General features: G+C 56.1%; 3 protein-coding genes across 3 annotated transcripts; 1 reads left to right on the top strand and 2 right to left on the bottom strand.

Annotated features, from left to right (window-relative positions):
• Positions 1–175: 175 nt before the first annotated feature.
• Positions 176–1,257, top strand: CGCA056_v001100 (uncharacterized protein; the record flags this gene model as incomplete). Its single annotated transcript, XM_037316361.1, has 3 exons — positions 176–427; positions 490–726; positions 787–1,257. 3 exons carry the CDS (start codon positions 176–178, stop codon positions 1,255–1,257), a joined length of 960 nt encoding a protein of 319 aa, XP_037185593.1.
• Positions 1,258–1,483: 226 nt separating this feature from the next.
• CGCA056_v001099 (Protein FMP42) lies at positions 1,484–3,260 on the bottom strand (the record flags this gene model as incomplete). Its single annotated transcript, XM_037316360.1, has 2 exons — positions 1,484–2,970; positions 3,056–3,260. 2 exons carry the CDS (start codon positions 3,258–3,260, stop codon positions 1,484–1,486), a joined length of 1,692 nt encoding a protein of 563 aa, XP_037184738.1.
• A 2,433-nt stretch (positions 3,261–5,693) lies between these two features.
• On the bottom strand, positions 5,694–7,070 carry sun1 (Secreted beta-glucosidase sun1; the record flags this gene model as incomplete). Its single annotated transcript, XM_037316359.1, has 2 exons — positions 5,694–5,738; positions 5,799–7,070. 2 exons carry the CDS (start codon positions 7,068–7,070, stop codon positions 5,694–5,696), a joined length of 1,317 nt encoding a protein of 438 aa, XP_037184739.1.
• Positions 7,071–12,315: the final 5,245 nt, after the last annotated feature.

The raw sequence follows: 12,315 nt of genomic DNA, 5'->3' as shown, positions 1-12,315 counted from the left end.
TGTGGCGCGGTCTGACCAGAATCGTCAACTCGTTTATTGTCTCAGGGGGCATGTTACTCTTCTGCCTGATTTGACCCATCCACTCCAACTGCATATATTAAACTGACGGCACATTCCAACTCCCAATATTGGTCGGTACGCCAAATCATCAGTCTTCTTCCCTCCACACGGCAAGATGGTACTCTTCACACTCTCCCTCCTGGCTCTGGCGCCGGCCGGTATCCTCGGCCTCGCCACGCCGTCAGCCGGTCTCAGTCGCCGCGCAGTTGACTGGAGCAAGTGGAAGCCCGGCGTGTCGTTCCAGATCATCCTCCACGAGCCCATCAAGCACGACAGCACCGCCGACATCGTGCCCGCCAACGCCGATGTATGGGATATTGACCTGCAGCATGCCGATACCTACCGGGACATGATTCCCACTCTCAAGGTGAATACTCTTCCCTTCTAGCTCACCCCAAAGAGAACGTATTGGCTAATCCATGATCGCAGGCTGCAGGGAAGATTGTCATCTGCTATTTCAACGGCGGTGCAGTCCAGGACTGGGACAACGATATCGCCGAGTTTCCGGAGGAAGCTATCCAGAAGCCCCTCGAGGGTTACCTGGACGAGAGATACCTCGACATCAGGAACAGCAAGGTCATCGACGTGATGAAGGCGCGTCTCGACTTGGCCGCAAGCCTCGGTTGCGACGGTGTTGATCCCGACAACATTGATGCTTGGGCTCAGGTAAGCACTGGAATGTTGCCCATGTGGAGAGAGCACTTTATCTAACCAGACATAAAAAAGGACGACGAGGACCCCACAGGCTTCAACCTCAAGGCTTCCGACTACGCCTCGTACCTCAAGGCTCTGGCATCCCACACCCACTCCCTCACCACGCAGGAAGGCCGGGCCCTCATGATTGGCCAAAAGAACGCACCCGAAATCGCCCCGGACCTGGTTTCCACTGTCGACTTTGCCGTCCTCGAGACATGCCTGGGCACCCGCACCTCTGACGAGGTCGAGCCTTTCTGCTCCGAGTTCCAGCCCGTCATCGCCGCCGGCCATCCCGTGTTCCAGATCGAGTACCCCCTCAGCGTCAGGAACGGCGTCGCCATCAGCCAGGTCGACTACAATTACTTCTGCGTCAACAAGAACGGCAACGAAGGGTTCAGCGAGGTCATCAAGCACGCGAGCGAGCAGGTTGACGGCTGGGGACAGTTCTGCGGCTTTGGCACGACGGGTGGCCGTTTCGAGACGCCTACTTTTGATGGATAGGATGGAACAGCATCAATGGCTGGGGCGGAGCAAGACATGACAGATGAGGATGACTAAATCATGATTCAATTCCTACCTACTTTTCTCACACACGAAAGAACATACGAGACAACTTTTCATACGTTGACAAATTTCCTCGACACCTGCAGGCCATGCGATGATACAAAAGCGCCAATGAAGCAAACGATATTTCAAGGAAAACATCCGTCACAAGCCCTACCTACCATCAGTTGTAGCCAACAGCCGATTCGGCTTCCTGTTCCAGCATTTTCCGCTTCAAACCCCTCGCCCTAAGAGCAACGTATCCAACCATCATGATACCAACGGCGAAGCCGGCCGAGAGCAGAATGACATTGACAGGAACGGGATCGCCTCCAAATGTCTCGTGGAACAGGACGTCCAAGCCTGACTGGAAGAAGTTGAAGAGGCCGGAAAGGCAGATGATGGTGCCGTACACGGTGCCAAACGTCTCGAAGCCAAAGACCTTGGCGGTGTAGTCCGACACCGCAGTGTAGTAGAAGGGGCGGTAGAGCACAAAGAGACAGATCTGGATGTACGCCGCCCAGACGTTGTTGATGACGCCCAAAACGCCAATGGTTGTGGCAATGGTCACGAGGGCGGAGAGCACTGTGACGGTGCTCGTGTGGTCAAGGAGCACCCCGATAAATGGGATAGATAAGATGCCTCCAACAGGCAGGGCAATATCGAAAAAGTTGTTGATTTGGACGGCCTTGTCGTGGTTTCCGAAAATGACCTCGTACTGTGACCTAATGGTGGCCACAAAGTAGTTGATACGGAGCATCTGGATGACGGTGAACAGGCAGATGAGGATGAACCAGGGAGATGCAATCTGCCTCAGAGCCGTCCGGTTGTGCATTACGCCCCAGACTCCCGAAATCTCGTTCTTCTTCGCCTCGTGGCGCGGCTGCTTGCCCGCCTTCTGGGCGCCGATGAGTTGCTCAATGTCAGCCACGACGGAGTCGCGGTGCTGGCGGCGCTCTTCGCGGAGCAGAGCCGTGGTCTCGTCGACCTGGTCATCGTACGGGCTCGGGTCGGCATCGCTGGCCGCCGCAGCCTCCTCCTGTTGTTCAACCAATTCTCCAACCGTCTTGTAGGACTGCTTCGGCATAAGCGTGAGCTGAAAAACGATGATCAACACTGGCACAATCAGGTACACCATGAAGAACTTGTCGTGGCCGAACGTGCCGTCGGTTGCTTGGAAGATCAAGCGATACACTAGGAACAGGGCACTCGAAGCGTCAAAGGCGCCCGTCAGAAGGGCGAGGATGAGGCCCGAGTGCCTGGGGAACGCATTGGAGAGCTGGAAGGATGAAATGTACGTAAACGGACCTCCCAGCGCAAGCGATAGGTATCCGATCAGGAAAGCATCGAAAGGCAGCCGCTTTGCGTATGCCATCAGAAGAGAGCCCAAAATCAGAAACATGCTCCCAATGATGCCGCATACTCGGGGGCCGAAATGGTCGAGGATGGCGCCGACTGGTAGGGCAGCAACGTTGGTACCGACAGCTGCCACCGTGAACATCAGGTTAAGATGAATCTCGACGCAGGTGTCGTCCGGGGACGCGCCGGGATCATCGGCGGAGCAGATGTCGCTGTAAGCACCTTCACGCTTGAGGACCGGCTTCAGCGCTGCGAAGCCAAAGGCGACACCGGCGGCAAAGAGACAGTAGACAACAGAAACGGCAACTTGGACTGTGCGGGCGGTCAGCGGCTGCTTCTTCCAAGAGACAATTGTTACCCCTCGTCGGCTGGATGCGCATGTAAGCGCGGAACTCACGGATTCTCTTCCATTGTGGAACCTCAAAGGCTCCAACAGCGTGAACGGTGTCGGGCTTGGCTGCGGCAGGATCCCACTCGTCGGGCAGAGGGTTGAAGCTCAGCCTGCCAGCCCGTACACTGGAGGCATCGCTACCTCGCCTCGACCTCTGGCCTGGAGGAAGGAATTGGAATGTCTCGACGGAGGCAACGCGATTCAGCGACATGGCGACGATTGCTGCGCCCGGGAAGCAAAAGCTTTCAAGACGACGAAGAATTCCCAGCGAGCCTCGATTGTCTGTGTGAGGCGCTCTTCGAGAACGGCGCGGAATGCGACCAGAAGCCGGTAGGCTGCCGCTGTGTCACTGAAGGCAGCTAGGTCTATCGTGGCTGAGCTGTCTCGCGAACTTGAATCGACAGTCGGGCTAAAGATGCGGGGTGAAACAGGGATTCCGCTGTCTAGGTGGCACAAGGTGCAATATGATCGTGGGACCAGGCGAGGAAGAAGGAAAGGGTACTGGAGAAATAAGTAGGTTGCCGGTCGGCCAGGGGAGAAAAAAATCGACGTTACGCGTGAAGAGAAAAAGGTTTCTCGGAGGACGAGAGCAGTCAGGTGGCAACGAAGAGAAGCTCCGGAAGGGTGGGGGCCGATGGTCAAAAATATGGACTTGTTCTTCCTTGCGAGAGCTACTGCAATGCGATGCAATGCAATGCAAGCTTGGAGAAATTCAACTGGGGCCAAGGGAATGAAAAGGTGGAAGAAGACTGAGGCGGACAATGGCAGCAGAGAAGTAGATTTGCCAATGGCAAGGTGTAAGCTGAACCACCCAAGGCGTCGTCAGCGAATCCAGATGCATTGCTGCTCGCGTTTCTGGTGTTGCTTTCCCCTCACTTGCACCTATTGCATGGCCCCTGCTCCCGCTTTGTTTAGCCTGGACTTGATCAGACGCTGCGCTTGGCCTGCCCAGCACTGCTCTCCTTGTGCGGGCTGTGTTGAGAGGGATTGTCCCGTCCAAACAACCGCCTGGGATGACGAACGCGCGCATGGATGAATGGAAGAGGGATCACTTCGTCATGTGTCTCCAACACATGACGGTCCGCATGGGCCCGGCCGGCTCGGCTGTGGCTTGACGATTTGGAGATTTGGAGATCCATTGTCTTGCTGGAGAACAGATGAATTAGATGCCCAACCCGTGCCCAGCTGCCAAAACAGGCGCCGTTCGCCGATGGCCTGCCAGTCCGGCTGGGACATCAGAGAGAAGGAGAAAAACTCAAATTGTTCCTTGTTCACCGGCGTCGTTCCCTGCCGGACATACAGGTAAGTGGCCGGGGCAAACCAACGGCGGCAAGATAGTGGGCTTGCAGTGTGGAAGTCGATACCCATGCCTTCCGGGGCGGATTCTCCACCAGGCGCACAGCCAGCGGCATCAGTGGCTACCGGTTCTACTCAACTCATTGGCTCCCGCATTTCGAGATGCCGCTTGTACCCAAAGCGGCTCAATCTGATCCGTCAAGCCATGCCGAAAGGCTGGTAAAAACCGTTTTACATAATGCCATCGAGTATTCAAGTCATTCGGCGCCGCCAACGAGCAGCAGTCTTACCCGTGACCATTATCTCCGGGCTTGGTACTACTTGAGCGTTGCCCGAAAACGACGGCTGAAAACTCTGAACCCCTCCATCTTCTCAGATGGGCGCCTGGTTGCGACTTCGGCCCGGATCCGGGGGGCCTTACTGCTCTAGGCCTGGCGATGGCCGGGTTCTGATGTGGGCCGGCCGGCGTCGGCGAGTTGCGGCGGCGGCTGACCGGCGACGTCCGACCTGCAGCTCCGAGATTTCAACCTCTACTCTCAACCACACATCGGCCCGAAGCGGCGCATCACTCGCTGCTTCGATGGAAGACGCGCGGGAAAAAAAAGAAAAAGAAAAAAAAGGCTAGGTCGATCGTGAGCAATGAATTAAAAACTAACGTTGCGTCGGCAATACACGAAGCGGCTATAAGGGTCCCCCCAACGCCCGCGGGCTGTGCTCATCCATCATGAGACCGCTCGCGCAAAAGTATATAAGCATGGCAGGGCAAACAGCGACAAAGGAAACGATGCGTCAAGATGGTAATGCGCCGGCGAGGGCTACCGTTCTGTCCTTCCCCAATCTTCCCGTCCATTCTTATGCAAACTACCCGAGTCGAGTATCCATCATCATATTCTCCATGTAATCTTGCTTTCCAGTAAGGTCGGCCTGGCTTCCTCCCTTTCCTCCTCCGCGCAAAAAGGTGTGCCTCGTTCTCGAAGCAGTCGTCGTCGCAGGAACGTAATTCGTTGGCATTGGTCCGCTTGCTGGTAGAAAAAGAGATGACCGTCCGTCTCGCTCAAAGGGTTTCCGGGGGGGTAGTTCCAATTGCGCCGTTTGGCCGGTGAAGGCCGCAAGGCTGTTGACCTCGTCTCCAATCACTCCAACTTTTCCTCTCCAAACCCTTCTCCACAACATGAATATTATGCACAATCAATTAAAAAAGGCCATCACAGATCGTGTGCGGAAATCAGGTCTTCAGTCAATCCGCTGGTCGCGGTCGTGTCACGGCGATCCGTCGATATTCTTTGAGGTATTCACGAGAATCAAAATGCCCAAAAACCTCGCCAGGAAATCCCTGGTCGTGGCTCGCTCAGTAGAAGCGGATGATGGCAGTGCCGTCGCCGGACATGGCCGTCTAAAAAATTGCTGTCAGCATACGCGAAATCGAGACATCGCGAGCGGGTGTTCAACTTACAGTACAGCCAGTGCCACCACCAGTGTAGGAGCCGTCGACGAGCGCGCACTTGCTGTTAACATCGCCAGTGATTTCAATGTTGAAGTCGAGCTTGGCGGTCGAGGTCGGGGCATTGTTGAAGATGGAGAGGTAGGTGTTGCCGTCGGCGCTCTTGCCAACACCAATGTTGACGGGAGCCCAGTTACCGGCAGCGAGGGGGTCGGTGGCACTCTTCCAGACGCAGGCATCCTCAACGGCGACGCCCTGGTTGTTGACGTAGTACTGGGCGGTGGTGGGGCTGTTGTTCCAGACGTAGTAGTCGGGAGAGTAGGGGTTAGTCAGCTCCAGCTTCTGGCCAGGCTCAGGCACGGTGGCGATGACCATGGCCTCGTTACCGGGGTAGTCGGTACGGCAAACGCAGGAAGACTTCTTGAGGTCGTTCTGGACGTAGACGCCGCCAGCGCCCTTCTCGCAAAGGGTCTTCTTGGAGGTGCGGGTGAGCTCGAGCTTGCCCTTGGAGTTGCAGTAAAGTCCACCAACGGACTGCTTGGTCGAACCCTGGGCGGAGGGCCACTGGGTCTTCTGGTAGCCAACAGGGCAGGAGTACGAGCAGAAAGAGTTCTTAGTGCATCCGCCGTCGCCAGAGACAGCCGTCTCGATGAAGGAGATGGCCAGGTCACCGATGCTGTAGTTGGGGGTTCTCTGGATGCCGGTCCAGCCGTTGGTGCCGAGGTAGTCGACGGGGACGGCACCATAGTCGGACGGGAACGTGGAGCAGTCAAGCTCGCCGCTGGGGAACTCAGCGTTTACGCCAGAGCCTCCAGAGGAGGAGCTGCCGCCCTTGCTGGCGGACGAGGTGGAGGCGGGAGGCGCCTGGCTCGAGGAAGAGGGCGTGGGGGTCGGGGTCGGGGTGGGAGTAGGGGTGGTAGAGGTGGAAGTAGTCTTGGCGACCTTAGCCTCGAAGAACTGAGCATCCTGGGAGCTGGACGGCTTGGGAGCCTTGGAGGTAGAGGCGGGAGGCAGAGGCGTCGAGGACGGGGTGGTCTCTCCGACGACAACGAACAGGCCGTCGTTGATGCCCTGCTTGGCCTCGTCTTCGCTGATGACCTTTCCTCCGAGCTCGTAGGCGGTCACGGTCGGGCCGGATTCGTATACCACGACGACATCGGGGTCGCGCTTCTCAACGGGCGAAGCGGTGTCCTTCTTGACATGGCGGTGTCGGTGGTTGTGGGGCTGCGCGACGACACCGGCGGCCAGGGAGGCCGCGATGGTGAGGCTGACGATGGACCTCATTTTATATATTGAAGATGTTCTGGAAGCGCAATGTGTTAGCGCATCGTGCACTTAAATCATGTTGTTGTAAGTCGGCGATTCAGGGAGAATCGACACAGTGAAGCAGCGCAGCGCAAGCAGCCAAGATATCCAGAGGCTTTCGTGCGATACCCTTCCAACAAAATCGCGTTCGCCGTCTTGTTCCCCTGGTCGCTGACACAGTTCATCATCTTCGCTGTAGTGGTTGTTGTGGTGGCTGTGGTGTTGTGTATGTCCTTCATTGTGCGGCGCCATGGCCGAGAATCGTCTGATGCTCATCCCCGGGGTCTCTCCTCTGTGTCTCTGTGTTCTTACCCTTTATTATTCCTCGCGAGGGATCAATTAGAGTCGGAGCGAATGTATCGTTCTATTCGCTGTGGTTGTCGGTGTGCGGGAGTCGAGGCGGAACTCGTGTAGGTGGTTGAAGGTAACGAATGTAGGTGAATTTGTTAGATTCAAAAGAGTGTAAGTGAGAGCGAACTCTCTAGTTGGAGGAATCAACGCGGTGAACGAGAAGTCAGACCTCGAAGACCGGAGAGCTGAGAAGAGGGAGAAGGAGAGGATGAAGTGGAGGAAAACAGGGTGAAGAGGGCCATGTCGTGGATCCCCTGGGAAATTAGGAGACCAGGTACATGAGGTACAAGCCACCCGGACCCCCAGGCGCTATTAGCAGAAGAAGACGATCCGCTGCAGGTACGGACAGGGCTTGCCAACTGCCTGCGAGGACCCAGGCACAACGTCGCCCAGAGGCGCGCCCCCGGGAGGGAGGGACTGCACGTTGAGGGCTTGGGCTTGGGCTTGGGCTTGGACTTGGGGGGGGAGTCGACGCCGTTGGCGCGCCTCCCCGGAAAGGGCAAGAAAGGGGGTTGAAGGGGACGTTCCCAAACAAGACTAGCGGCCCTGGGCAATTAAATGAATGGTTCCTGCCTCCATTTATTTACCTTGCCTTGGATATGACACCGCACCGTGCACGTGAACGAAGATTGGGGGATCCTGGCAGCACCGAACTGGCAGGCACAGGCACAGGGCAGAGCAGACCAGAAGGGAAGGCGCGAATTCAAGTCGGAGCCGTCGTACGAGGATGCGATGAAGACGAATGCTGGACGGGAATAATTGAGTTGATGCGCACCGCTGCCCGCAGGACTGCCCGCGACATCCCTCCCAGCTCCCGCCCCGGGTGCCCCAGGGAGACTCCCCGTCGCAGACGCCTGTGCTGCTCATAGCCATGTGTAACACCACCTGTTTCTGTCGCTGTCGTCCGATCCTGCTGAGTTTCCCAGGTCCAGCCAGCCAGCCAAGGCACGAAAACGACCCAGGCCTCGTGGCGAAGGTCACTCACGCACTGAGGTGCATGCTGTTGTGCTATGCGTGTGCGGTTCATCCCAACTGACAGCAGCTACCTAATCTAACCTACCTACCTATTTCTAGCACATACACCCACGCACATAACAACCTCCGCTACTTATGCATGACACGGGCGAAGAAGAAACTGGAAGAAAAGGAAGAAAATGGGAAACGAAACCAAACCAAACCTAACCATCAACAGCCCGCCATCGGATACTACCTACCTACGGATGCCACCGTCCTTACTGTCCGGTTCTCGTTGCCGCGACCTTGCCGCTCTCCCTTCTTTTTTTTCTTCCCCTCTCTGCCGCAGACACAGACAGACTCAAAGTCTGGTTCGCCTGCTCCCTTACATCAAAGGGTTGAAATGATCTTCACCAGAAATTCGACAACGGCGGGCTGCATAACCACACCCAACCAGCCCCTATCGTCGCTCGTCGCTTCGAGGAGCAAAAGCCGGCTTGCGGCGGTCAACTGGTCAAAAACAGTCTGCCCAGCTCGACAGGCCCGGTCGGCCGAATGAAGATCACCACTGCCAGTGCATGCGACAGCGACTGGATCCATCCCAACCCTGCTGGATGCGACGCAGCAACACAGCCAGCTCGTCGCCCTGTCCATCAGAGACGGCTCTGTTTTCCTCGTTGGTCTTCTCCACGGCCCTCGACCACCAGCGGTCGAATCAGATTCGCTTGGCCTAATTAGAGATCCCTGGGGGAGGTAAATCCATCCTTGCCCGTCGCTGACCAGCAATTGGCCTTGGTCAAATCTCGATGCTCCTCAGCAATCAATCTTTCCCAGCCGCCATCACCAATCGAGCCTTTTAGCACACCTGTCACCCTCGCGCTTTCATGTCGTCGTCGCCCGTCGCTGTTGTCGTCGTCGTCGCGGCAGCCGTGGTCGTCGTCACCTCCCAATCTCCATCTGGAGGGAATAGCATTGTTGTTCCCCAGGAACCTATGCCTCCTTGAACCAGCCCACTCGACCGTGGTTCCCTTTTTGATGGGTCTTTTTTTATCTTCCATTGTTCGAGCCCGGCTCCTCTCCACGCTCTGCTGCAGCTACCGTGCGCTAGCCGCCAAGTGCTCATACGAGGCTCGGCTCTAAGCGACGTAGCCGTTGACCATTGACCATCGGCGCAGGAACGACTGTTGTCCTGGGCCCTGGCCACCCCTATTCGTGAATCGTTCACCGTCAGGAGACACTTTCTCATCAGTCTGTTGACGAGCGCCACAGGCCATGGATGGGTTCGAGATCAATCAGATTGGCGATGCCTTGCCCTCGCTCAATGCACGTGCATATCCATGCAAATGTCCGCGTCGTGCAAAAGACACTGGCTGACCGGTGTTGCTATTCTGCCCTCTTTTGCACTGCACGCTAAAGAATACGTTTCCTGCCACAGGCAGCAAATGTCCTGCAGCCCGTCCAGATGATGCACAAACACGATGGCCTGCAGATCTTGCTAGCCTGGGCCGACTGCGGCGGTCTCGCTCGCTCATTTGAACTCAGGTCGGAGTCTGCGACGATTGCTCACATACCCCACCAAATAACCAATCAATGACACAATCTCATCAGTTGCGCCGGCATCTCACCCAATGTCCCGATATCCAATATTCAATTCCCAGAAGCCCCGGGTTGTCCACAAAAATAAAGGGGTGGGGAACAGGAGGGATTTCGGCTTATCGGCCGCGCCTGTCAGTCATTTCGCCAGCGGGTGCCCAGCATGTTTCTCCAGAACGCTGAAGAAGCAGAAGCCACAGACACCTGGGCAATAACAATGAAAGCCACCAGAAATACCTTGCCTTAACAGCTACAGACGGGCCGAGCGATCAGCCAAGGGAAATCAACTCATTACGTGACCAAGCCGAGGGCTTCGGTAGTCGGCCGTTGCCTGAGAGTCGTCTCTGTTGTCTGCCACACCTCATTTGCTCTGGATTTTCTCAAGCGTCTGCTTCCATTGCTTCTGATTTTACCTCCCGTCAAATCGCCGTCGTCTTCTCTTTGCCGCAGCAGGTTTGCTGGCGCCAAGGCATCGAACAAGAAACATGGACATCCAATCAAGCTTTGGTCACGACCACAATACACATCCATGGACCGAGACATTGACAAGAATTTGAGAGGAAAAGAGAGCAGGAAAGAAAAAAAGACGCGTGCTGGCCAATCTCATTTGGGACGTATCTGCGTACTGAATCCGCGCAGGAGACCCCTACCCGTCCGCATGTATATTCCTTGGGTTGTGCGTCTTCGACCGTGCGATTTCTTCAATCTCATTTCAACCATGACGTCCGCAAATCCACCCCAATTTCGGAGGATACGATCGATCTGCGCTGAGGTAAAAAGTAAAAGGCTGTGCAACCACTAACAAGCAGTATCTTTCCACCTGAAACGTGGAAACATCGACAGCCTTCTGGGTCCTGGCCTGCAAGCTGCGTCGCTCACGACAGGGAAGCCCTTTGAAAGGCCTTCTAAAGGCCCGTGGCAGAGAGTCATGCTTTAAGGCCTTGTCCGACCAAGACCCTCCCCCTCATCGGCTTTACAATGCCGTATCTGGCGGGCTTGCGTAGCATGTCGGCGTTGGCGACGATGCCCTCAATTCTCCCACTTTACGTCAAGTTGCTCAGATGCGTCCACTGCTGGCCGACGACGAAGCTGAGATTTCTGTGTGTACAGACAAACTGCTCAGTCGGCCCGTAGTGGCGGGATGCCGGGAGGTAAAGGACAAGGCCTCGTTCTCTCTTGGCTTTACCAATGGCGCACGCCTCCTCAGACAGAGCCATTCCTCGAGGGTCTCCGATCCATGCCATCGCGAACTTGAAAAACAACACCACTTGCCCGCGACGCCACGGAGCCCTCGTCCGCGACGGCGAATTCGCAGACCGCGGTCGCATTCCATAGCACCGCTCGTCAGGTCTCGATTGTTTGGCCGCGCTCCGCCCAGCCGTCCAAACCCCCCTTGCTGTGTCTGGCCTTCTGAGCCTTCGCGGGACGGGACCACCGTTGTTTTGCTTCCAGACATTGTGCAGAATCAGGGTGTGATGTTCAGGTACCAAGAATGACTGTTGCGGCACTTGAATCATGGGCGGCGTCCCCTCCCCTCTTCCGTGACGGATGGCCGTCATCGAGACATGGCTTAGCTGCCCGTATCTGGCCAAGCTGCGTTCCATTGTCGCTGCCAATTATTTCTTACGCAACTGCCTTATTTTTATTTTCCGTGTTTTTTCCTTTTTTTCTTTTTTTTTTCTGTTAATCTTGCCGCGCGCATGGCCTGATGACTCAAGTGGTCACATAACATGATGCGATTTGCGACGTTTCGCCAAGCTACACAATGTTGTCGCTCGAGCTCATGATCTACGATTGACGATGATGCCGAGTGGAGAACCTCCATTATTTACCATTGTGTCACGGCATCAAGAGTTTGCAGGGCGGCATTCCAATTCATCTCCCGGTTCTGCGAGAAACAGCATCTCATGTTGTTGACTTCTCTGGGATGTGGCTGCCGCTGCTCTTGGGCAAGCCGTGACAGTCCAGTGTGCAATGAGGCGTTGTTGGTTAATTGGGGCATTCACGACAAGTCGGCGAACGCTAGACCGCACCTGATGGAGAGAGCCCCGGTTTGCCGTTGTGGAAGATTGTTCTACTTGAGGCGTCGCTGGTGTGTGGGTGAGCCACACGTTCTGTCTCATTTGCCACGATGAATTTCACGATTCCTCGGCATGGCACATCGGGCCCGAAGGGACAGCACCTTTGCGGGCCTGTGCCTTTTGAGAACCAACGCCCGCGCCGGTGGCAGATTCTCCATGGCGTTTGCCTGTTGAAGGACCCTGCCAAGTCGATAGTTGGTGAGGCCTAGCAGTCACCCCCGTCGCTAACCAATATTGAGCCGGAA

The sequence above is a fragment of the Colletotrichum aenigma genome (assembly GCF_013390185.1).
Source record: "Colletotrichum aenigma strain Cg56 chromosome Unknown KSG_Cg56_contig01, whole genome shotgun sequence".
Taxonomy (NCBI): Eukaryota; Fungi; Ascomycota; class Sordariomycetes; order Glomerellales; family Glomerellaceae; genus Colletotrichum; species Colletotrichum aenigma.
Note: the sequence above shows the minus strand (reverse complement) of the source record. Positions and strands in the feature narration are given on the sequence as shown.